Genomic DNA, 27,851 nt, shown 5'->3' on the forward strand with positions numbered 1-27,851 from the left:
GCTTGGAACACTATTGCATCTATACCAAATTACCAAGCAATAAGTCTAAACACACACACACACACACACACATAAGAATATATATAATACGTGTATGTGTCTGCTTACGTACGCGCCTCTGTGTAATTGTGTGCGTGTGAAAGACATATCTGATATTGCAATTAAACTCTGTCCGAGTCTAATATGGTGATGAGTATACTGGAAGGTTTCCTTATTCTAGGGAATTCGGGTGAGTCCATTTTTACCCCTTCTAACCCTAGCCGGCTGGCGCATCTTTTGTCTAAGGTTACACATGTACCGTCGTCGGGTCTTCGTGGCTCTCCTGTGCATCCTCGGATTTTTCTCCTTGTCTCCTTTCTTGCTATGTCGTGTCGACTCTTCTATCTCTCCTGCGTCGGCCACTGCTCCTACCATCTTGTCGGTTCTGTATCAGACTCTACCGCGCTGGAAACCGCCCTGCGCTCTGCTTAGCGGAGAGTCACATCTACAGAAGAAACATATATATATATATATATATATATATATATATATATATATATATATATATATATATATATATATATATATATATCCTTTCACTTTCAAATATGGTTTTGGTTACAAACAGTTAAATAAGAATGGCTCTTTATTTTGAAATAGAAACAAAATCGTTTGTTTCGATACGTTCCGTCTTCATGTCCGCCTTTCACGTCTCTAAGAAAGAAAGAATGAATGAATGAACGAACATCCAAATGGAAAGAAAGTCGGCAAGGAAGAATACGATCAGAAATAGGAAGCTAGAATTAAAAAAAAACATATCATATCACGTATCTCTAATGTGTACGACAATTATATATCTCCTTTCTGTGTTTTTCTTTCCGACTGGGTGTATTTCCTCTTGCTCCATATCTCGTCGTACGCCTTTGAGGATTTGACTAACAGTCCAATACCTTTTGCAAACCACGACCTCCACACATCACCAGACGTCGTGTACTGTACCTCTGCCTTTCCATGTAAAACGTCTCTTGTGTTTATTCGTTTGCCATCGTTTTCGAATATTCCTAAAAAGATATGGGTCGAATATTCAGCTCGGTTTTCGTAATAAAATCTCGTTGCCGATTCGATTCTGAAATCAGCATTTATTTATTTATTATTATTTTTTATATTCATCTATTTAACAAAAAAAAAAAAAAAAAAAAAATATTTTCTGGCGTTCCGTTTCATACAAAGGCCAAATAATCAAGGTAGAAGAACGGTTCATGTGACTCGCACTGACTTTTCTTCTTTTTTTTTTTTAAAATCTTTTCTTTCTTTTATTAACCAATGATTGTTAACTTCGTATATAAGCATATATACTTACACTGCACACATAAATAGATACACATACTTTGGCGCACGCGCACGCACATATACACATATATACATGTATTTAGCTCGTACACACACACACAATACATTACACATAGCCATATAATTTGTGTACATGTCTATATGTATATGTGGGTGTGTATGCCTATACATGTATGTGCGTATATTTATACGTGCATCTGTACGTGTATATATGTGTGTATGCTTGCGTGTATCTGTTTAAATTCATGTGTGTGTCTACATTTATATATTTACAACACGCGCGCGCACACACACATACATACATATATATATATATATATATATATATATATATATATATATATATATATGAGAGAGAGAGAGAGAGAAAGGGTCGTAGGAGGTTATCACAATGCAAGAAGTTAAAATATTTCCATTTTTTGCTTTGTGACACCCCTTAATTTACATGTGTGTATATGTATACATACGTCTATCTATCTATCTATCTATCTATCTATCATCACGTGTACATTATTTTATGTAGATCAGAAATAATTTTCCAGTACAAAACACATATACACATATACGTGTTTGTATCATTTTATGTGTATTTTTGCGTTTATATTTGTTTCTCTCTCTCTCTCTCTCTCTCTCTCTCTCTCTCTCTCTCTCTCTCTCTCTCTCTCTCTCTCTCTCTCTCTCTCTCATATATGTGTATTTCATAATATAATTTCTAAATTATATCTACACATTTTATTCATTGTAGAAAACTAAATATTCTTTTTTTTTTTATTTCGAATACACATACGACGTAGTGCTTTGTTGTAACAGTTTTCGTTCCCTACAAGACATGTGATCGATGCAGATAACGGATCTGAAACTCTTCTTATCCCCCCCCCCCACTCCATGGCATGAAAAAAAATCTTTTTCGAATATATAGTAATAACATTGTGCGTGTGTTTGTATAAAACCTTAGACATTTATAGGAAATATAATAGTATATCATTTGTTGTGAAATGGTAAGAAATGTTTGTGTTTCATTCTATTGTAGTAAAGCAAAGCATCAGGCTAAGTGCGAAATTTGAAATTCTACCATTTATTTCATTTTGCATGGAAATAATTTTACGGCTATTGAAGTGAATACTGAAATTAAACATATATATATGGGTTCCGATTTCGAATCTCGCTATATTCAGCCACTCTGATGAGTCGTAGACGACGAAACACGTGTCAGTGGATAATTACATTTTTAAAATAATATATTATCTTCTAATAAAGTTATATTGATCAACCTTTGTTTATTTAAAGCCTTTATCTTTTATATATACTTTCATGACGCAAAAATATGTGCTAAAATATTCCTCAGTTTTGAGATTGAGTTCCATTGATGTAATTAGTCGTAATTTGCAAATAACTCAAGTTACACATCTCTTAACTCTCCATATATCACTTTCACCCTCCCCTCTTTCTCTCTCTCTCTCTCTCTCAACAGTCGTAGGTAACGAAGATAGGAAAGAATAAAATAATTGGAATAGTCCATTATAAACAAAAGGGGAGATCACAGTAATACTGTTTAATCAGCAGGAAGAGAAGCTAATTATGTATTTTTATTTTTATTTTTTTAAATATTTAACTGGCTTTGCAAACTCACGTTTCTAGATTCAAATAATTTACCCCAGGCTCAATGGGTCACTGAGCGGATTTCCTTTTTTCCAGTGTGTATATAATATCTTGAGCCTTTTTGGTTAGGAGCAAAGTCTAGTATCTGTTCTGATACTACATTTGATTTTTTTCTGTCTTCATTTAGTGAAGAAAAATCCTTCTAAACCGAGGCAAGTTTTAATTTTGTCTCAATGCAGAATTACCCCTTTTGAGGAGTTGGATTTTCCTCAAATTAAAAACCGCCCTCTATTCTATCTCTGACCTCGTGAAAGACAAGTTTGTGTGTGTGTGTGTATATATATATATATAGAGAGAGAGAGAGAGAGAGAAAGAGAGAAAGAGAGAGGGTGATCTAAAAGTAGGTGAATAGTAGTTTTTTTTTTAAATAGGTTCATGTATCAGTTATATTAATGCGATTCTTTATTATAACCATGTTGCAATTGTTTTTTACTGTCAACCTACTTTTGGCTCTCTATATATTAGTGATAGGATGATTCCAATATTTTCCCCGATTCCATATAAAATTTCCGATTCTTTAAAAATCTCTAAATATTTAATTACCACGTTATTGTTTCCCAATCTCCGTAAAAACACACGTTAAATGTGCATATATTTTCCCCAACTTAAAAATACACATTTGTGGAGTGGGGGGGGGGATCTATAGATTTTAGTTTTATTTGTAGTTTAAAATCAATAAATATTTATTATTTTATTATTAATTCCAGCAGTGGAAGATTTTGTTTTAAAAATATCAAATAGAAATATAATTAAAGGAATCGTTTTTGGCATCGGAAAATAGGCTCAATTTTTTTCTGATACTAATTCCGATACCCCCAAAAGTTCCAATGTTTCCGATTCTGGTTAATCGTACCAATACTTATATATATCCCTCTGAAGAAGTTTTTGTTAATAAAAGAAACACAATATTAATCTACTAGTTCGTGTTTTGATATGATTTTTTAATCTATATCATATTTTTCTTAGTCATCTGTCTCATCGTCTGTTCCATTCTTTTTTTTTTTTTTTGAAACTATTGAAATTGTGAAGAAATTCGGATCTGGCTGAACTTGTGTATGGACTTTTGTTATAATAGGGAGCAACAAACCAAGTATTCTGGCATCCGTCCGATGCGCAGCTAGGAATTAATATGAATTAGTATTTAACCCTAAAATGGGCACAAATTTAACCCTATTCAACCATTAATGTGGCATAAAACACTCATTCTAATTGAACTTTTGCTAAAAGTCTAGTTTTGTTTATATTTTGTGACTTTCTTTTTTTTCTGTATATTCTGTCGTATTTTGTAATTCGTAACGATATTCATGATATTGGCAATCTCTATGGCTTCACATGAAACGTTAAAAATTGATGGCCATAAAAGCACATGGTGGATCTCTCAAGCAAAGTGTCTTCAGCCACGACTAACACCATTATCATTTTACTCGCTACGAGTTTTCATGTAACTTATCAATGATCCCTCAATGACAACAAGTGGCTTTATTCCCTGAGATATGAGTGACAACACGCCTCCCAATAATTCCCGCACTCTCCGCTTCTTTTGGTAACCATTCTGAATCGTTTTGCATTCTCGTAAAATCTGTTTACAAATTAGTTTTTGCTGATATCGGTTGTTTTTCACTGGAATCTGAGTGACAATGTGTCCCCAGGATTCCAGTACTCTCCATTCAAGTGGAAGTCTGAATGGTGCTTTCTTAAAGATTTAAGATTTCCTAAATTTTTACATCTAGCATGTATGCCGTTCATACCCTTTTGTCTAGTGTCTCAGTTTTTTTTTTTTATTCTCATTATATACTAATATTGGGATGATTAATCAGAATTGGGAATTGGAACTTTTTGTGGCATCAGAATCCAAAGAAATTTGTTCCTATTTTCCAATGCCAAAAGTGATTCTCTTAATTGTTTTTTTAATTGAGTTTGTTAAAAGCAAAATCGTCCACTTATTTTAAATTAAAAGTAAACTCTATAGATCACCGACCCCAAAAGTCTATTTCTATGTTTGAGAAAATATTTGCACATTTAACACATGTTTTTATGGTAATCGGGGAAAAATAATAACACTATTGTTAGATATTTAGGGATTTAAAAAGAAATGTAATCAGTAATTTAGTATGGAATTGGTAATTGTATTGGAATCGGGAAAAATATTGGAATCTTCTGATTACTATCTCTCAACGAAGACTCAACGTTGCTCAGGATTAAAGGCAGATCACTATCATCTACTTGCTCATAACACTGCATTACTTTCTTTGCTTTTATTGCTTCTTTCTCTTACCATTTCGTCTCCTAATTGGAAGAAGCTGAAATGTTAGGAAACTCTGAATTATTGTCAAAGATGGAAGTTTGTCTATCAGAACAACGAGGACCATCTGGTCATCCTGACAGGATAATGGATGACCTGCATTGAATTGTGAAGCAAGGGTTGCAGAATTTCTAACTACTTCTTTCCTGAGTTGGTACTGCTGGGTTCTAGTGGCAAGGAGAAGTCCTGGATGACTGGAAACACTGCCAAGATAAGCGGAGAGCACAGACAGCACCTAGTATTCCCAAATGATCACCCATTTTAGTACAGACCAGACTTAACGATGATGGTCTCATGGGAGCCGGTATGTCAACATGGTTACGCCATATATTGTCATGCGGATGGTTTGAATTGCATTAAAATCACAAATTTATATTTGAACGTCTCAGGCGGGCTCTGTTCCCATAGATCATTTTCAAATGGGACACATAGATGTTCAGAACATAGAAATTTGGGTAGCCCATTCATTGTCTTTTCTGGAGAATTTTATACATAACGTGTAAATTTCATCAAAATGAAATATACTTTACGTTGTAACGGTTTGGTCCACATAGTCCCCTTTGGGTTAGTAGGCCACTTAGAGATTTAGGACCATTTTGATTGCCTTCCTAAAAAAATTTTATATTTAACAGTATACTTAAAGGATTTATGTGAAGTTTTAAAAGTATTTTAGCCTTATTGGTGCATTGGCGCAGTTATAGATTCAAGACCGCTTCCATTGTCTTCCCCAATAAATTTTACATAAGAATATACCTTTAAATTTTATGGCGATTTTCTGAACTTTGTTTCTATAGGAAAACACAAACATTATAGACATATAAACACGCAGACAGATGGAGTTATAGATATAAAGAAATTTCTTTCTCTTCTCCTTATTATTCCACTGTGAAGCTGCATGTACATCGTACAGCCTCCAATTTCTCAAGTAGGCGTACCCTCTGAAAGTGTTCAATTTATAAATTAACACGCTATGTATAAAATTCTCCAGAAACAACAACGAAAGGGGTCCCAAATTTCTGTTACCTCTATGTTCTGAATTACTCCATTTGTAAACGATTTATGGGGACAGAGCTCACCTTAAAGCTTTAAACATGTATATGCGATTTTAATAAACTTTTAACCATACATGTGACAATAAACAGCATAATGACGTTGACACATTACCACCGTTGTCTCCCTCTCTTTGTCTTTCTCATATATACGTAGTGAACGATTCTGTCTATATACACTTGCAAAATAATCACATGATGCACACACTTATAATGTGGCAATATCTTTCTTCAGCTATCATTGCTTTTGAATTTGTTCATTACGTCCTTGAAGCAAACTCCCCCCCCTTTTTATTCCATCAACTTACTACGTGTGACTGTCTATAATATTTAATTCTGATGATTTGTGTGATAGCAATATCGGCTATATGCACAATGAAACACGTTTATGACGGTTATGGAGAAAAGTAAATATCAAAATTCTCCTACATATTAAAAAAATAAATGAATATAAAAAGTAAACCATGGTTGTGCATTGACTTTTTGTGGTAACTGAAGTGTATATTTATAGTGTGTGTGTGTGTATAATACATACATATATATATATATATATATATATATATATATATATATATATATATAATATTTCTTTAGTAGTGTATATTAAATTTAATACAATTTATTAATACGAATATTTACATTTTAGTGACTTTTACTTGTAAATTCAAAATGGCGTCAGAAAAGATAAAATAAAAGGTAATTGCAACGTCTCTTCCAATTTTCGGCTTTTTCTAATCATGCCTAAATGGATTGATAGTTGCTGTTTCTTCTGAGGAGTTAAGGGCAGAATAGATTCATTGATTGATATAATAATTAAATGAATGATTTTGTGCCACAAAACAGTTACTGTCAAGAATTGTGAATGTCAAAATAAAGGAATAAATTGTAAGATGGTCAACATCATGAAATTTGGAATATAGACTTTTGTCATTTGTTTGTTATATGCTCTGTAATTACATTGAGCTTCATAAATTAAGGAGTATTATATAAAAAAAAAAAGTGAAATATAATTGAAAAAAAATCAGATTTCCACAAATTACACACACACACACACACACAGAGAAGAACCCCGGGATACGATTATTTGATTATATACATGTGTATTATATACTGTGCTGTATTTTGTTACTAATTTTTAATATATACTGTATAAAATTTTGCTACATCCCCCGCCATACGTCGATTTTACCTCGGAATGGATTAATGCCGTATCCCGGTGTTCTGCTGTATACATATATCTTTATAAAGTTATGTATATTTGTATATGTGCATGTACAAGATTAATTCTGATACTAATTAACTGATCATTATAAACTTTAGAGCACAGGTACTAGGCTTAAAGTGTATAAATGTAGGCTGCATTTAATTTAGTTTTCTGCAAAACGGGAGGGACTTAGTAGAATTTGAGATAACTTTGAATTTTTATGAAATTTTAACAATAGGTATTAAACATCAGTTTCTTTGGAGTAGTTTAAACGTTTTTTATGGAGCATATTATAGGAACAACCTTTCGAAATATAGTTAAGTCGAGGAAGATAACTAAGGAAAAAGAGTTACTTCCTTTTTATGTTTTCTAGATGAAAAATTTGTTTCATCTAACAAACCTCAATTAATAAATATTCATCAAATTTCAGTTTCTTTGGAATATTTTAAAGTCTTAGGGATATATTATGGTTACAATCTCCCATTTGAAAATTCAAATATTTCAGACTTACATGAAACTTGATTCATAGTCATTAGACATCAGTTAAGCAAGATTAGCTGAAGACACTTTAAGCTTATGACTTAGACGTTTTCTCGAATCCAAATCTTGTAATGGATTTTGATCAAAATTGGAATAAGGATTCCAGATATAAGGTTTAGTATCATTGTATCTTGATTTTAATCTTTATAAGTGTTCTGGGAATTAATTTTACTTGTTATCAAAAGGGTTTTCTTAAGTATATAAAACAGTAATATATATATATATATGTGTGTGTTACAGAAGATCAGAATAACATCGGTACCGTTGGTTTCAAATCCAAACAAATGGGACCAATATCTGGTCGTCTATGTCAGAATCCTTTCAGCCTCTATTTATATCTATCTGATTTTCTGCAACTCATGTATAAATAAATATTAGGTTCGTTCTTATTTTTTTAAATTGTCTTAATCGAACTCTGCTGAGCATATTTCCTATTAACCTTATATATATATATATATATATATATATATATATATATATATACCTGCAAATGCTTACCATTATTATCTAATCTGAAAATCGCTTTCGTTTCTCTTGGGTTTGTCCCCCCCCCCCCACTTCTCCGATATCTTCCTTAACAATTCATTCCCTTTCCTTTTCCTTTCCGAACACACATGCGCGTGCGTTCTCCGTGTACATTCCATGCATACCAGAAACATTTTTCAAAACCGAAATGAAAAATCTTTTCCCTATTCGTCTCCAAAGAAAGAAGAGTTTAAGTGTGGAAAATCTATTGAACTTATCAGTAGTTGTTTATTATTGTTTGTTTGTTGTTGTATTATTATTATTATTATTATTATTATTATTATTATTATTATTATTATTATTATTATTAATTTCGTAGTATTTAAAACTATTTCTTTGTAATAATCTACATTGGTTGCATTATTTTTCTAAAATATATCGCTAATACCTTTTAACTCTATACTGTATCATCATTTCATGCCTTTTTAATTCAGTTAACTAATATATATATATATATATATATATTTCTTTAAATTTACATAAAGGTTTACATAAGCTCAATAGTGTAGCTCTAACTTTGACATCGTGTAAATCTTAGTTATTCAAAGAAACATTTCATATTTAAATAAAAAAAATATATATATTAATAGACAATGGTTTCTAGCCACTTCAAAAACATACATGTTTGGGTAAACAAAGTTTTCACCGATTTTCATAAAGAGATTTTATCAGTTTATAATTCACCACAGTCAGGCATAAAAATCAAATGCCCCCCCCCTCTCTAATATCTATCATTCGCCTTTTCGGTGATCAGTGGGGGTGCTTCTGAGAAGCACTGCTTCTCTCCCGACCTACCCTCGTCTTTATGGTCACGGCTCTGTCTCTCTACTATGGCCTCTTTTTGTCAAGCCTAACCCTTTCCCATTTATTCCTTTGGATTTAACTTCCCTTGTCTCTCTCTTAAAGTCCCCTTCCTCTTTTTACTTTTTACCACGTTTCTACCTCTATCTTTATAAATATCTTTTTTCCTCTACACATTTCTCTAATCCTCCACGTATATCCCTCTCTATTCATCCTCATATCTCTCTATCACTTCATATCCCTATCTATTCTTTCACATCCCCCTCTATTCCTTTTCCTCCATGATCCTCCTTCTCCTTTTTCCTCCATGTTCCTCCCTCTCCCTTTTCCTCCTTCTCCCTATTCCTCCACGTTCGTCCCTCTCCCTATTCCTCCACGTTCGTCCCTCTTCCTATTCCTCCACGTTCGTCCCTCTCCCTATTCCTCCACGTTCGTCCCTCTCCCTATTCCTCCACGTTCGCCCCTCTCCCTATTCCTCCACGTTCCTTCCTCTCCCTATTCCTCCACGTTCCTCCCTCTCCCTATTCCTCCACGTTCTTCCCTCTCCCTATCCCTCCACGTCCTTCCCTCTCCCTATCCCTCCACGTTCTTCCCTCTCTCTATCCCTCCACGTTCTTCCCTCTCTCTATCCCTCCACGTCCTTCCCTCTCTCTATCCCTCCACGTCCTTCCCTCTCTCTATCCCTCCACGTCCTTCCCTCTCTCTATCCCTTCACGTCCTTCCCTCTCTCTATCCCTCCACGTCCTTCCCTCTCTCTATCCCTCCACGTCCTTCCCTCTCTCTATCCCTCCACGTCCTTCCCTCTCTCTATCCCTCCACGTCCTTCCCTCTCTCTATCCCTCCACGTCCTTCCCTCTCTCTATCCCTCCACGTCCTTCCCTCTCTCTATCCCTTCACGTCCTTCCCTCTCTCTATCCCTCCACGTCCTTCCCTCTCTCTATCCCTCCACGTCCTTCCCTCTCTCTATCCCTCCACGTCCTTCCCTCTCTCTATCCCTCCACGTCCTTCCCTCTCTCTATCCCTCCACGTCCTTCCCTCTCTCTCTCCACGTCCTTCCCTCTCTCTCTCCACGTTCTTCCCTCTCTCTCTCCACGTTCTTCCCTCTATCCCTCCACGTTCTTCCCTCTCTCTATCCCTCAACGTTCCTCCCTTTACCTATTCCTCCACGTTCCTCTTTTTCCATGTCCCTCCCTCTCTATTCCTCCATGCCTTTTCTTCTCTCTTTCTCCACGTATCTTCTTTCCATGTTTTTCATCTCTCTTTCACTGATTTCATCTTTTCCTCTGCTTATTCGTTTTCACTTTGCTTACACGTTTTTCTTCATCTCATTCTCTGGCCGCATTTCACTAATAGTACTCATTTTCAATATATATATATATATATATTCGTCTTTTTTCTTCCATAAGTTTCTATTTCTTTTTAGTGGAAGGGTAACCGCTTTTAACTCCAATATTTGTCTCTCTATTCCTATTATTTTGCCCCTTTTCAATTCCATATGCCCTATAAGTGAAGGTGAGAGGGGGGGGTAATGGTGCGAGGAACAAGAGAGGGGGGGCTTAATCATTAAGTTTTGTGCGAAGCTGACTGAATCATGTGAACATTATAGTCGTATATGCTCGCATAATACATGTTACCGCTTCGTTGTCGTATTGTTGTTACTGCTGCTGCGACGAGTACTACTACTGCTATCGCTATTACAGACACACATATTAACCATTAGTTGCAAGAGATGGCACCCCCCCTTACTTCCAACGAGATACACCTCCTTACCCTAAAAATAAAAATTCTTTTTGATTTAAAAAGAAACAAAAAATTGACCATAAGCTTAATAAGTCACCCTCTCTTGATATTTGTTTGTGTTTATGTGTATATGTATGCATATGTATATATACATTAATGAATCTTCTTCCATGAAGATTCATCAAGACCTAAAGTAAAAATTAAAAGTACTCTCTCTCTCTCTCCCTCTCCCTCATATATATATATATATATATATATATATATATATATATATGATGGCAGTAAATTCGTTTTCGAACATTGCCATCACTCGATATAGAACAAAAAAAAAAAAGAAAAAAAAGGTATATAGAAACACGAAAACATTCAGTGATGGGTCGCACGAATGTGGTTTTTAAGCCCTGCTAAACTCTGGCATTCCTTGGCACACATTGTACAGACATGTGCACCACTAGCAGCACGTTCTTGCTGTTCTTTTCTATGCAGGATCAAATGCCGTTTCAAACCGCCTGCCGTTTTTTACGTCCGCCCGCAGTTAACGCAGGTTAACTCTGGCAACTCAAGGCTGCTTTGTGGCCCACTGCGCCGATGAGTAGACTAGTGACTCATCAGCCCAGCTCTGCTCAGACATATTCTTCCGCACACCTCACGCTCCAGACCAATTTGTTGCCCCCTCCCATCCACGGCCCCTTTCACTCTCCCTTTCCGGATATCGCGCTTCAACCGCTCATACTGAGTTCGATCTGCCTCAAACTTGCCCACACCTCCCCGCAAGGTCCTTCTCCACCCTCTGCGATCCAAAGCAAGACTCTCCCAGGTTCTTTCATTAATCTCACATTTTTTTAAGGTGGATCTTAAACAATCCTTAAATCTCAATTTAGGCTTTTGAGCCAGATGTCTTCCCTCGGCGAGTTGTTTGGGAAGTCGACTGTCTAACATACTCACCACATGTCCACTCCATCTCAGTCTATGCTTAATAACGTGAGCCTTAATGCTAAGGCATTGGGTCCGTTCAAGCACCTTCACATCACTGACATACATCTGCCAACCCACACCTAAGATTCGCCGTAGGCGAATATATATACAGGGTGTCCACAAAGTCTGGCTACATTATGTAGCCAGACTTTGTGGGCACCCTGTATATATATATATATATATATATATATATATATATGGTGCCTACAAAGTCTGGCTACATAATCTACAGGATGCTTCCACAAAGTCTGGCTACATAATGTAGCCAGACTCTGTGGACACCCTGTATATATATATATATATATATATATACCAGCAAAAGTACCCGTCATTGACTGGGATCAAAAACAGCCTACAGAAAATGGACTCTGATTTATGAAAGTATGATAGGTTATGAAAAGGAAGGGTTGTAAAGACATAGCTTCGAATTTGGGGTATCAAAACCAAAGCAAAATATGATGAAAGCAAAAATTGTGGACCAGGCGCGTACACAGACCCCACAATTTTAATGAATCATCATTATGCCAGATCAAACATACCCATTCCTGTGTCTTGATACATCTTCTATCATTATATGTGATCAGTTTTCTATAATAGTCAACCATATAGGAGCCTATTCGTGACCAGACACACACACACACACACACACACACGGGCGTTCAGCTTTATATTATATATATCACTACACCGATGAAGACTGAAGGATCGGTCGAAAATATGTACATGTAAAAAAAGATTTTTAATTTTTTTTCATAATATTATTTTGTATTCCTGCACGTCACCAATTGAAAACGGATAAAGAAAAGTTATAAGCTTTTATATTTTTCGTATTCTTTTTTATACATTTCCATTCATATATATATATATATATATATATATATATATATATATATATATATATATATATATATATAATGTGTGTGTTTGTATAAAGTTCTTTTTATTTTAATTTTTCCTCATCAGTTCAAGCTGAGGATGGAGCATCCTACCTGATGCCAAACATTCTCCCGCTAAATCAGATATTCCAACCGAGAGATCTTTTTAAGATTCTAGCCGTCCGTTTAACTACAATAGTTTGAATATCTCTTGCATTTGGTTCACTAGATATATTTGACAGGAAGTTTTTAAAAAAAATTTTGAGTCTGGTTGCTCCTATAATGACTGGAATGTTGGAAATCTTAAGATTCGAGTTTCTTTTCATGTCATACTTGAAACTTGGTGTACGTGTGTATATGTACAAATATATGCATATGTGTACGTATGTATGTGTACATTTATATATGTATATATGCATGTGTACATCTATATATATGTATCTATATATGCACATTTATGTGTGTGCATGTGTATATATTCACTATTCACATGTCTATATACATTAATGTGTCAATCGCTAAAGGATAAAGTTTAGTAAGTCTATGAGGTGAGATTTGAGGGTAGTTGAAATTGGGAAAACCTTCATTATTTAAGACAATGATTCAACAAAAATTTGTTAACATTGGACTTTAAAACGAACCTGTAGTCAGCTGAGAAGTAGCCCCATGGTATTGTGTTCTACACATAGTTCAATGAAAATAATTTTCATGAAAGTTCCATTTAGCTCTTGATAAATTTATCTACAGTGGGTGTAGCTAGACGAGTTTTTGCTGTGAATATTTTACGGGGGGGGGTAGTTATTGAAGCTCAATCGTGTACCTGCACTTACCTGCAAAATAACTAGAATATTTAATTACGTGAAAAAGAACATAAATTTTTTTTTTTTTTTTATCTCAATAAACACAACACACCAGTTTGATCGTTTAAGCTGCTTTCTTATCTACTTGCAGAACGCAGGTTTTCGATGTGAGAAAAATCCGGCTTCACAAGAAGGGGTCTCTAGATTGTGAGAACAATAAAAATTGCTTCAGTCTGGAAAGATTTCTCCTTTTCTGATTGAAAACAGAAAAAAAAATGAAGTGTAGCATCAAAACAGGTACTACACTTTATTCTTAGCTAATAGGCCAATTAGTCCAAGATACTTTCAGCTTTAATTGAAACACTGGATGCTCAGTCCAAAGCGTTAAAGATACCAAATGAAACTGCTCTTCAGTTGATGTTGTAATGATCTGTCAACACAAGTTTTTTGAATGTGTGTGTGTGTGTGTATGTATATATATATATATATATATATATATATATATATTGTATTTTGTGCACAGAAAGTTGTTAGATGAGACAAGTCATTGATACCGTCGGTTTCAAGCCCGATAATTAGGAACGTTTGAGATATCCATATCAAGCTTTCCTAATTATCGGGCTTGAAACCGACGGTACCAAGGACTTGTCTCATCTAACAACTTTCTGTACACAAAATGCAAAATATAAATACACTCTTATTTTTCGGATTTTCCTTTTAATTGAGCACTCTGCTAGATTTCTTTTTCCAAAAAAACTAATGCATCTAGGAGAAGTTAACTCTGATGTAAAAGCATGCGGTCTACTGTATAATTTGCCCTATGGCAGCCATCTGCACCAACAAAGGTAAACAGTAATACCAAAAAGTATATTTGGTTCTACACAAAGCTTTCATCACTATGAACAAATCATCTTTGTGGATTCCTAAGCAACTTAGTAGTTGTGGAAGCTCATACATCGAAATCGATGGGAGAATCCATATATATATATATATATATATATATACTTTTAAGGTATATATTCTATAAGTTTTTCAAATTGTCACTGTAAATTAAGCTCTATAAAAAATAAATTTACACTTTCAGAGCCTGTATATCGTTAAACAAAACAAAAACTTTGCAGCTATTTTCTGAGGGATATATTTTTGTTTGGTAGGATTCTGCTAGTCAATGAAACATGTGCAAGACGTACTTCATAAACAATACGAACAAACTATGAGATTTAAGTACATTGTCTGGTTTAGGTATGTTGGCTATCGAGATATATACACACACACACACACACGGAAAATAAACTGACGACGGATAAAAAATGTATATTATTTATTACATCATCGAATGTTTACAAAACAGGGACCATAATAGAATAAGGAATAACCTCTCTTGTGTTCCTTGTTTTTTTAACATTTGATGATCGGATTTACCATTGAATTTTATTTTTTCATCGTCGATTCTACTTTCTATCGATTCCTGCGGCCAGATTATAAGACCTGAAATTTTTTTTTTTTTTTTTTTACATAACTGGACTATTTACTTCCTTTGAGGAGAAAAATTCTCAATCTAGAATATTGAGCATTCTTTATCTAGACAGAAAGAAGAAAATACTATTCTATCTTTTAGTATTCCAAAATTCCTGACTAATCATTAATATTCTAAAAATTCTGACTCTTAGTATTCCAAAAATTCTGTTTCTGACACTTAGTCTTCCCAAAATTTCTTACTTTGACTCTTAGTATTCCAAAATTCCTGATTTTAATCATGCCAAAAATTCTGGCTCCATTTCTGACTCTTAGTATTCCAAAATTTCTAACTTTGACCTTGATCATTAGAATTCTACAATTTTTTACCTCAACTCTTAGTATTACCAAAATTTCTGACTTTACCTCTTAGTAATCTCAAAATTTCTTACTTTGACTCTTAGTATTCTCAACATTTCTGACTTTAACTCTTAATATTACAATAATTTCTGACTTTAACTCTTAACATTACCAAAATTTGTGACTTTAACGCTGATCATTAGAATTCTAAAAATTCTGATTCTGACTTTTAGTACTCCTAACATTCTGACTCTGACTATTAGGATTCCAAAATATTTTAATCTAACGATTCTAAAAATTCTGAACTCTTAGTATTCTAAAAATGTTGATTTTGACCATTGGGATTCCAAAAATTTTGACTTAGGCCATTAGTATTTTAATGAATCTTACTCTAACTCATAGTATTCTATAAATTTATACTTTGATTCTAGTATTCCAAAGTTCTGACTCGTAGTATTCCCAAAATTCTGAATCTGACTTTGATTTTAATATTCAAAACAATATGACTGACTCTTAACATTCCATAAATGTATAATTTGGTTTTTGTATTCCAAAAATTCTGACTCTGAATTGTTTTATTTCAAATATTCCTTTTTTCAAAATCCAAAATGTGCGTAATGCTTCGGAGAATGGTCTCCAATCACCGAACCAAATATTCCATACAGGCAAAAAATATCGGTCATTTATCAAGCCAGATTTCTAGTTTCAGAAGTGCCATGGTTTACTTATGTCACGTGTCGTTTTTTTTTTTTTAACATTTCACCAACAGAATGGTGTCTTGAAAAGAGAAGCAGGGGGGTTCATTTACTTAACTACATTAATTAATCCAGAATGCTGAAAGGTACGCGGCCTGATTTATATATATATATATATATATATATATATATATATATATATATATAAATACTTTTTCCGGTAATTAGTAATGTTAACTTAGCACTAATAAGTGTGTTGATTACATGTTTGTCATAAATAAATCCCATCAACATGTAATATGTTAACCATTTAAAAGCAATCATGTTCAGAAGGTTAGATATTATTTCCGGTCTTTTCACAACACACATGCACACACACACACACACATACATACTTGAATGCCTACTAAACACTATTCTCGAATGTCTAAAGTCTCTCTCTGTACAAGGGTTTGTATGAGGATGGCATGAGGATACTTTTCTCTGCAAATAAAATCTGAGTAAATATTCAAAATCACATTTCGTATTCGAAGCCCAAATAAGATCTCCTCGATATGCCCAGCCAACACTGGATGATACAAGGAATGGTGAACCTTCTTCAAGTAATGTTGACTATAGTAACAGCACTAAATTGGGTTCTCAACCAGACTAGATGAATTCTTGTCCCATAATCCGGTAAGACCAAGAGACCACAAGAAAGGTATACTATAACATATTTAAATGATCAACTTCTTTACTAACTCCGTGTTTGAGACGTAAAGAAGAACTTTAATGAAATATTCGAATATCTATGTATCTCATATAGAGTTCAAAGTGTTGGTCCCTGTAAGGGGGGGGGCTTCAATTTCTTAGAACTTCAACTGAAGTAAAATAAAACCTGAAAAATATGTTAGAGCATTTATCGTCTAAAGTATTCAAGGTAAAAGCGCGATGATTGTTAACATTTAACAACAGAGCATATTTCAATAAAGAATATTTTGTTACATTTCAGTGACACATATGTGTGTGTGTGTGTTGGTATACTTTTACTTATCTGCTGTTACCCTAAAGTGATTTAAAATTTTTATTTACTTTTTAAACTATGCCATATTTTTACCAAAAAATATTAATATCAATAGTTAAATAGCAGCATGGTTTGGATTAAAAACAATTTTTTTTTAATTTTTTTTTTTTTACAAGGTGGTCACCACTTATCAAGGCCCGGAAGCCACTCAGGGATAAGGGTTACAATATTTTTTGATAAACAATTCCGTTTCTGCTATATATATATATATATAGTAATTTATAAAATATATATGGCGATTAAGCTACACTGAACATTCCGCGTTTCATCAACTCTAGGATTCTTCAGGCTTATGCGCGAATTTTATGGTTGTCTGTCGTTTTTATATACGCACCTTCTATTGAGATTTTAGTTAGCCAATCAGCTTTCTATTATCCACTGCGCCCTTCCATTTAGCCAATGAACATGCACTTACAGGCCCATTTGACCTCTGGTTGACCTGATTCTTTGTGTGTGTTCTATTTAACCTGGATATCTTGACCTGTTTTAAATCTAGGTTAGGTTTTTTTTATGTTTTTTTATGTTTTTATATATATATATATATATATATATATATATATATATGATAGTTTATGTATATGCGTGTTTATTTATTTGTTTATTTTCTATTATTTTTGTTAGTTTTAAAGTTATTTTGTATATCTATCCTAGCATAAATTTTATCCTGTGAACATAGTTGTTCGCTATTTCTCTCCTACAGTTTAATAGATGTTGGGGTTCTTTAAAGTACAGGATAGCAAATTTTTCATGAAGGCATAATCTACATGGGTCGTCTAGGCCTCTACAGGTGTTTGCTTGTCTTACTATTTTCCATTCGACTACTGGCGAATGGCCGCTTTCCTTGAGTTCCCAGTATTTATTTGCTAGCTTTGTTTTCATACGGTGTTTTTTTACCTTAAAAAGTGCGAAAACCTTTAAATAAACTTTGAAAATGACCTTTTAAACGTAATAAAAAATTTAGAATTCCACAATCAACCTAACAATTTCCAACGGAAACTACACAAAATCGTTAGAAACATAAACAACTCTAATAAAATCTTTGTAAAAACAGATAAAACTAGAAACTTTTATAAAATAGATAAACAAGAATATAACAAACTAATCACAGAAAACATTACAAAAAACTACAAAAAACTGGATACAAATGAATGCGACTACATAGATATAATAAATACTGAAAGTAAACAAATTACCAATAAATTAAAAATTAGCGATAAAGTTGGCAAATTGAAACCTAGAGAGGCTTACATTCTGCTCAAAGATCACAAATTTAATAATTAGTAAATTTATTAATTATAAATAAAGTATCCATATTTACGAAAATAACATCAATAATTATAATCTTTTACACATGTCTGCATATACGAAACTAAAAAAAAACAACAAAAAATGCTGTAATAATTAGATTTAACAGTTATATATAACTAAATGTTGAATCTGATTATTGCAACATTTTTTTTTTTTAATAAATTGAATAAAATATCTCATCGTTTTATAAGTATTTGTTGTCAAGGTACTATTGCTTAAATCTGTTCAGTAAGATTTTAACGAAATGAATATGAAGATTACGCCCACCCTCTTTACAAAATATTTAATATTATTAATGGATACATCGAATAATTAATTGTAGAAACTTACGTTTGATGTGCGATGCAATATGTGTTTCTGTGTAAAAAAATAGAAAACTTTCTGTTGTCACGACTGTTTGTAATTATGGTGACCGGAAATGGTGTTTGACAAGCAAAACTTTGTTTTAAGTCACTCTTCTGAAATGTACGAAATGTTTTGCTTTTATTCATTTAAATTTCTATTATTTATTTAAAGGAAAACATTCTGAAATAATAAAACCTAACCGTCGTAAGTTGCCACCCAGGTTCTATCAAAGAAGCACCTGTCAATTGTAGTGTTCAAATCTTTCTCCTGAGTCCCACGGCTTTTATATTTGTTTGGTGTCATTTGTTCAACACGAGGCCCAGGCTTGCTTTATTTGTGATAGTGTTCGTCGATGCCGTAGTGTACTATTACACACGTTGGCTGCCTTGGATGTTTAGATTAAAAAAATGCTGATCGATACATGTTTCAATGGTCTGTAACTCGGAAAACTAGCGTTTGCAAAGATATATTTAAGGGAACAGTTTTCATTATTCTTCACTGAATTATAAAGACCAATGTGTATTGTATGTAAATAAATACATATGCATCTGTCACATCACACAAGTTAGCGAGTAAAAAATAACTGCTGAATGAAACCATTTTTAGTGTTTAGAGGAAGGTAGAAAGCAAATAGCTATTTAGAAAACTCCTTCCCCCTGCCTTTGTTCGCTCTATTTCCATAACGAAACGTTTTCTTTCCTTCCTTTTATTTTCTTCTTTCAATACAAATGTAAGAAATAAATGTTAGAGACCACTGAGGTTAGACATAAGATTTACAGCAGAGATTTTAATGTTTTTTTACATTATATTTAAATTTCTGCATGCTAGTATTGTGGAGGAAACAGGGAGAGAATTTCAAAGGAAAGCAATCTGAGGAAAGAAACAAAGTTTTCCAGTAGTTTTCCAGAACTCTACAATAAAGGGGATTGTTTTCTAGACTTCTATAATAAAAGGGTTGTTTTCCAGACCTCTACAATAAAGGGGTAGTTTTCCAGATCTCTACAATAAAGGGGTTGTTTTCCAGACCTCTACAATAAAGGGGTTGTTTACCAGACCTCTACAATAAAGGGGTAGTTTTCCATACCTCTACAATAAAGGGGTTATTGGCCTTTTGGTCAAGATCAAAGTGTAGTATCTGTTCTTCAGATGCTGCACTTCTATTTCTTGTTCTCTTTCGGTGGAGGAGAAATCCTTCACGACTGAGACAATTTTTATTTTTGTACCTTTTCTCCACGTTAAAAAACGACCCTGGTGTCTAACTCTGTCCCGTGGGGAGGCATAGTAAATAGGTACAATAAAGGGGTTGTTTTCCAGATCTCTACAATAAAGGGGTTGTTTTCCAGACCTCTACAATAAAGGGGTTGTTTACCAGACCTCTATAATAAAGGGATGGAATTTTGCTACTAGCCAGGTTTGTTGAATGCATCCAGTTTGTGAAGAGGTACAACTAGAGTGAATACGTTTTATACTTTTTATCTTTTTTTTTTAATTTTTATAGTTTGAGATGTTTTCTTTTTTTTGTTTCTTTTGTTTTTTAACTTCACGGATTGAGACGTTATTTCATGAATATTATTGTGAACACTGGTGAAGCATATTTTTCCCCACACTCGTTTACACATATAGAATATAATCACATAAGTTATGCCATCGATTTTTCCCAACAATGTATATTTTATTTTTTTCACCACAAAGTAGATTGCTACTTGGGCGTGAGATGTTACTAACTGGAATCATGTTCACAAGTATGCATGCTAAGGAAGAATAAGTACTATGAGTTCATCAGAGCATATTGCATTAGAGTACTTGTGAAACAAGCACAGGGATGCAACGTTGCGAGGATGAGACAGAGGTTGGAGCTTGGTTGATAGTGCAGGACTTATTAGATTTGACTATTTTTGTTTTGTTTTGACTCTAAGAGTGAGGGACTTGTGGTAGATGCATCAACCCAGATGTGGCAACAAAACTCCATGCAGTGGCGAATAGTGGCTTTGTACAGATATTAAATACTCTGTGGCGTAAGAAATAAGTGAGTCTAATTTAGGTAATTTTTAATTGTTGTTCGGTATCTTTTTGTGCCAAATATGAATTATGTATGGATTTAAAGTTGTGAGTGTCATTTTGGCATATTGACACTTAATATCGATCAAAGTAGAGTGTAATACACGAGTTTTTAGTTTACAATAAAGAATAATAATTAAAAAAAAAAAAAAATACCCACAATTGGTTTTTTGGTAGCTTTCCAATATTATTAATCTTTCCTTTTTTTTTTTTTTTTTTTTTTTTCGCCAGTTGTTGAGTAAACTCTGATTAAGAAACATATAAGGCCAGGTTTTGCTGGATAAGTGCATTCCAAAAACAAAGATCCTGCTAGATAAGTGCTTTAGAACATGTCGCCAACGTTTTGAATTTTCATGAATTACTAAATGTTTAATTTTAAATTTGGTGTACCATTAATATAAACGTAGGAAAAAAAAGGTAATTTTTTTCTTCTCTTTTTTAACGCAAATTGCTTCAGACAAGGCATAAAGCCACTGGATGTAAGGAGATAAGAAAAAAATATTAATACTTCAAGGCCACAAATTGTGTTCTATGGAATAGATTCTGACCCCAAAACAGCAATTCGTCCCTCTTTGTCAGAAGCATTGCTCATAGAACGTGAAGACTAAAAGACAAAATAAGGAAAGTGAGATTTTCGAGGCTGCTAAAAGTAAGCTCAAGGTCTTCTTTTTACCCTCCATAATAAATTTATATAATAACTAGAATGCCTGTGAGGGTGATTGTGTTAATGACACAGTGGGTGTGCCAAGTTCGAATCTTGTTTATTCCACCAAAAAACTTTCATCAAACCTTCTAACCTTACTGGAAAGGAGGCAAATAAAATAACTAGAAGAATACTTGTTCCAATATTAGGAGCCAAGAAATTGTAAACAAGTATCAGGAGAGCCAAACAAGGAGGAAGCGGAATGGGATGAAATTAATTTTGATTAAATTTTGAATTTATTTAAACTTCAAATTTTCAGGTCTTTTTAAGAAGAATCACTTTTCATACAACCATAACTGTGATGAGGAGCTTTGTTATTTTCGTCAAAATCGGAAATATTTTCAGATTTTTACTATCTATGGGCAAATGGCTCCACTGCCTTATGAATGCTTAGGGAAAAGCAAAAGCTAAGAGAGTGAAACCCTAACAAAAATCTGGTTTGGAGTCCCAATAGGTGGACAGTGAAGCACTGTAACACCTTTTCAGCAACTTCTGCAGCTGTGCTGGTTCTGACCATAATAGCTTGCATTTCTATCTAACTTTGTCTGCAATGATCAGAGGGAGTCCTGAGCAAACCTATATCTCCTTATCACCTGCCCAGACCTGCATCTGTAAAGGCAATTCTCACTTTGACTTTACAACCACAGCAGATGCTGCAGTGCACCAAACTAGATACAAAACACCAATCTTCCCTATAATTTCTTTCCCACAGAAGAGACGTTGCGAGCCTGTCCCTGCTTTATCTTTATTTTCATGGCAAGTGCTCGAATCCCCCTTCCCTGACTTTCATGAAAAGCACTCGTTTGGCTGAAAACACTATCAATAATTTTCCCCACTCTTTATCCGTGCCTAAACCTAAACATAGATTCCATGAACAAACCTTCTTTCTTAGAACTGCATGTCTGTGGAACTCTGTTCCATTTTCCTGCTTTCCAACTGACTATAATATGGTCACCTTCAAGTTCAATGTAAACAAGTTCTTGATGAGCCCTTCCCTTTGGGTAATCCAATTTACCAAGTTTCCATTACTAACAATTACTACAAAATTTTCCCATTGACTATCGTACACTCATTAACCCTTATACTTGAGTGGCTTCCGAGCCTTGATAAGTGGTGACACCTTTGTAAAAAATGGGTGCATTTCATATTACTAAAATAAAATTTTCTATAATCAAAACTATGTAATGAACTTTTATCAAAATTGGAGTAAGAATTCTTAACATAAAAATTAAAATCAAGATATAATGAGGAGACATAAAGACGTTAAAAATAACAAAGCTTCTGCTTAATTATAGCTTTTGTATTCGAATATCGATAAAATAAAAATTGCATCATCAAACAATAATGCTTGTTTAAATGAAAAAATGCTGCCTAAAAACGCACAATTCATATATATTTAGGATTTGTCATAAATCAGAAAGAGGGCAATTAAGTTTTTGTAGATGTTTATAAATTGAGCTAAAATTGACAAAATATATGATGAGGCTGCAATATATATATATATATATATATATATATGTATGGCAAGCACTTTGCCAACTGAGCAAACGCCCCGCACACAAGAAATTCTTGTGATCTGTATGTGATATATATATTAAATTCAAGGTTATATCATTATGATTTCATAACTACCCATTTGCCTTTTTTCCTGGTGTCTTTAAATCGCTTTAGGATTTATCTTCTCTTCATCTTTTTGAGGATGGGGAATTAGTTATAACTAGGGCTATGATAGCAGCATATTCTTATCATTGTTTTGACTCTCGAATATATATCTGGCACAGTTAGAAACAGTTAATCAACCGAGAATCACATCACTCAATATAAAAGCATATAAGATATCAACGGGTACACAATCGAGAGTCAAAACAATGAAAAGAATATGCTGTTGTCCTAGCTCTAGTTAAAACAGTTTGAATTACCTGTGATTGCCTCTCCTTCAGAAAGGATGTGAAAATGTATTTTTGTGTCATAAGTGTCATAAAATCATAGGATGATATAACTTTGAATTTAATATTTTATTTATTAATATTATTATTAACTTTGAATTTAATATTTCATTAATATTAATAATTACATGCGATATTTTGTATTTTTTCGTATTAAGTCACATTTTTGTTTTTAAAAATTAAATTGTGATTGGGTTTATCTGAACAATATTGCTTTTAAATTACTCATCGCACATATGAACATACACTCTTTATCAAATATGATTGGAAAAAATTACGTCACCTTTTTCACAATAATACATAAAATCGTAAAATAATCACAGTAATTTAAGTTTTCTGACAACTTGGAAAAAAACTCTAACCATTGAGTTTTTAGAGTGAAAGATTTCTATTCAAATCTATTTTAAGCTGTGAAGTTAGTCTGACTTGCTATTTGCTTTCTTACCATTTGAAATGGTTTTGTCTGGCAGCTAGAAAGGCATATTCTTTACATGCTAACTTTTGTCAGGCAAGAGAGATTTATATTTGAAATATATAGATAGATAGATAGATAGATACACATTGGTGTTCATTACAGATGTAGAGTATTCCAATATTTTTCCTGATTCCGATACAATTACAGATTCTGATTCTTTATAAATCTCTAAATATTTAACTATAAAATTGTTATTTTTTGCTCATTACAGTAAAAACGCACGTTAAATTTGCATATATTTTCTCAAATGTAAAAACACACTTGTCGGGTGATGTCTAGATTTTAGCTTCATTAGTAGTTAAAAACTAACAAGTATTTATTTTATTATTTCTACCAACGGTAGATTTTGTTTTAAACAAAATTAATTAAAAAAAAAGATAATTCAAAGGAATCGTTTCTGGCATCAGAAAATAGGCGCAAGTTTTTCCGATACCCTGTAACGTTCTGATTTTTCTAATTTTGATTAATCGTCCAAATACTATTATATATAAAGTTGTATGTGCGTGGCAAATTTTGATGAAAAATTCTCAAAAAAAAAAAAAAAAAAGAAAAAAAAAAAGTTTTTAGGTACTTGCCTTCCTACAGTTACATGATCTTTGAATGTGGGAAAATTCAGCTCCTCAAAAAAAAAAAAAAAAGCAGCATTCTGGATTGTGGAAAAAATGAAAATTGCTTCAGTCTAGAAGGATTTCTCCTCCACTGATCGCGGACAGAAAAGATGACGCACAGATATTACATAGAGACCTAGCAAAGTCTTCATAATAATTTATTTCAACTATATTTTGGTGGCATTCTAAAAGAAAAAAAAAAAAGATTTTAAATACGGAAGAAGAGTGTGGTAAAGTCGACAGTATTTAAGAAACTATACGCACATTATCCAATATCCAACCGTATGTTGTTATCTTTGGTTATCTTTTTTGCTAAAATTGGTAAAATGCTTTTTAAAAAAATGGACAATGCCTTGGATATAACCTGCATAGGCATGTATTTCAGCTAGTATATATATATATAGTATTTAAGATAAGTTTTCAAATGATTTTGTATATGAATTGTGTTAGAAATGAGGACAGCCAAGGCTGAAGTGGATAAAGGTGTTGGATTATAAACTCGCCTCTTGACATTGTGCCAATATGGCTGACAAGTCTTTGGAGGTGCCTCAAGAATAACAGCCGCCAGTTGATCAGAAAAGAACATTAAGTGACCCAATTAAATATAAGGGAGAAGGACGGGAAGGGGAGGGCATTAGTTGAAGTGGTACAAGGGAAGGACGTCAAGTAAGTTATAGGCCAGTAAAAAAAAAAGCTTCTTATCCACCATCACTGTCCAATTTATAACTAACCAACAATACAATATTGAAAGGTGATGACCTCTACGTTCTATACTATAAAATAACAGCTTAGAAAAATATATATCTAATATATAAAATAAGTCGGCCAGATTTTTTATTTTAGCCCTAAATAGCATTGCATCTAAAAACAAAAAAAAATACCGATATTTGATTCTTACTTGTAATTTCTTCCTTTTTTTTTCTTGCATCATGTTCCTTGCATGAACATTTCTTTTCCTTCAGTTTCTTTCAAAAAATACAATTTTCAGCTCGGAAGATAATTAAAATGGAGACATTTTTGATGATATCATCAGTAATAAAAAAAAATAAAGTTCATCATTGTGTAATCTATTTTTAAATATCTTTTTTTGTGTATGAATATTAACCTGCTTATTTCTTAAGGTTGCATAATATAACGATAGTGTGTAACATTTACTTAAAGTGCCATCTTGATGCAATGTTACAAACGACCTTTCATTTTCATCTATGTAATGCATCTTCACTCTCCAGTGAAAATAAAACAAAACTTTGTTTACAAATACTCCAGAACGAAATATTAACACTTTCATAAGAGTTGACCTAGGTACAACTTGTGAAAATTACGATTGACTAAACAAAATATTTACCACATGGTAAAGGAGATAATTGTTTTCTTACAACCAATTTATCTCCCTTGTTTGTAGTGGTTTTGTATATAAGAGAACGGCTTGTTGTAATTTTTCTTTGGAGTTGGGTTTTAGTACTTGCAAATGTAAAAAAAATAAAATTAGTAAGAGGTAGTTCAGAGCTCATAATAAAACAAAATAATGTAAATAAATAAATAACATAATGAAACAGATTTAATTATGTTCAACATTAGCTATAATATAAATCTCAAACGTCCGTTAGTGTGTATGTTTGTATGTCTTGCTAAAACTTTTAACACATGACCAACACTGACAAAATTTGTATCATTTGAAAGCTCAGTCTCTCAACCTAAAAATATCCAAAAATTGGCCAAGAACATTAATATTTTCACAGTCAACTGAGCTGTTTTTTACAAAAAGGGGTCACTTTTTTGTCGACATTTTTGTAAAGTCATCATATGCTTTGCAATGACTAAGCTTAATTTGAATGGTGGTGATGTCATATGATATGGTGGGTGCAGTGATTAAACTGTTCGCTTTTTTTTCCACTTCTTTTTCGTCTTAGCGTTACAGGTTTGAGCCTACCTTCTTACAACTTTATTTTTTTTCTTGTACTCACACGGATATTTGCTACTGTTTACATTTTGAGAGGGGGTAATTTTTTTTGTTGTTTGAAACATTTTTTTAGGGCTCCATTGATCAGTATCCTTACCATAAAATCTCTTCACACCTGGGCAACGCCGAGTACCCCCGCTAGTCTAATATATAAAAGGTGAAATGTGTGTAAGTGTGTGTGTTTGTATGTCTGCCAAAAACTTTTTACAGATGTATTGGACTGTGACAAAATTGGTATCATTTGAAAGATCATCATCTCTGATGAAAAATATCTAAAAAAAATGGCCAAAAAAGATTACGTCTGTGCTACTCAACTAGGCCGATTTTTCCAAGAAGGGGTCACCTTTTCCGTCAACATTTTTACAAGTCATATACCTAGCAATCTCAATGTCCGTTTAAAAATACATTATTTTGTCATGACGTTATAAGCTAGTGCATTGACTTTTTTCCTCTCCTTTTCCCTTTTCGATTTATAAGTTCGAGCCTGCCTACTGCAGCTAATTTTTTTCTTTTTTTTTCCCCCACTCGCATGAGTATTCGTTGCTATTTTGATTGAAACGAAAGTTTTTTTTCTGGGGGTTGCTCAATATCCTTAGTAAACCTACCTCTCTTCATCTGGGCAACACCAGGTACCCCCACTAGCATAGTATAAAAGCTATTAATCACAAATATATGTGAGGGGGAAATGGTTTTATTTTATATTACAATCTTTTTGGTTATTCTTTTTCTCATCTTTTTGTCATTCTTAATTGTGACCTTATTTTTTATCCTTCATCGTTTTCTGTTTCAGCTTCACCACCGAAAGAAGCACCAACTAGCACAGGTCCACCAACATCTTCTCATTCAGAAAATGTCGGGCGTTGGATTCATTCGAGTAAAGCTTGTCACGGTGGTGAAGGGGGCGAACAATGACAACGCCAACAAAAACGATGTGATCGATACGTACATGGCTGTAAATGTAAAGGAAGCTGTTCCAGGTAAGTTCATACACACACACACACACACACACACACACACACACACTTATATAAATCGAGACATTTTCTGACAAACAAGTTTTTGTATCAGGAAAAATT

The 27,851-nt window shown here is 33.4% G+C and overlaps 1 protein-coding gene across 4 annotated transcripts in view; it reads left to right on the forward strand.

Moving 5' to 3' along the window:
- The window catches only part of LOC145277731 (protein kinase C delta type-like), a 433,752-nt gene that overhangs the window by 264,431 nt on the left and 141,470 nt on the right, over positions 1–27,851 (forward strand). For 3 of the 4 annotated variants that reach the window (XM_080129566.1, XM_080129474.1, XM_080129666.1), the window contains exon 2: positions 27,566–27,752. In XM_080129566.1, the coding sequence (XP_079985692.1) occupies positions 27,626–27,752 (127 nt within the window). In that variant the 5' untranslated portion in view covers positions 27,566–27,625. Of the gene's footprint in view, positions 1–125; positions 230–27,565; positions 27,753–27,851 lie in introns of those variants that run through there. The other variant, XM_080129758.1, reaches the window with a different exon arrangement.

The sequence above is a fragment of the Euprymna scolopes genome, chromosome 1 (genome assembly GCF_053919585.1).
Source record: "Euprymna scolopes isolate OS-2025 chromosome 1, ASM5391958v1, whole genome shotgun sequence".
NCBI classification, from domain to species: domain Eukaryota; kingdom Metazoa; phylum Mollusca; class Cephalopoda; order Sepiida; family Sepiolidae; genus Euprymna; species Euprymna scolopes.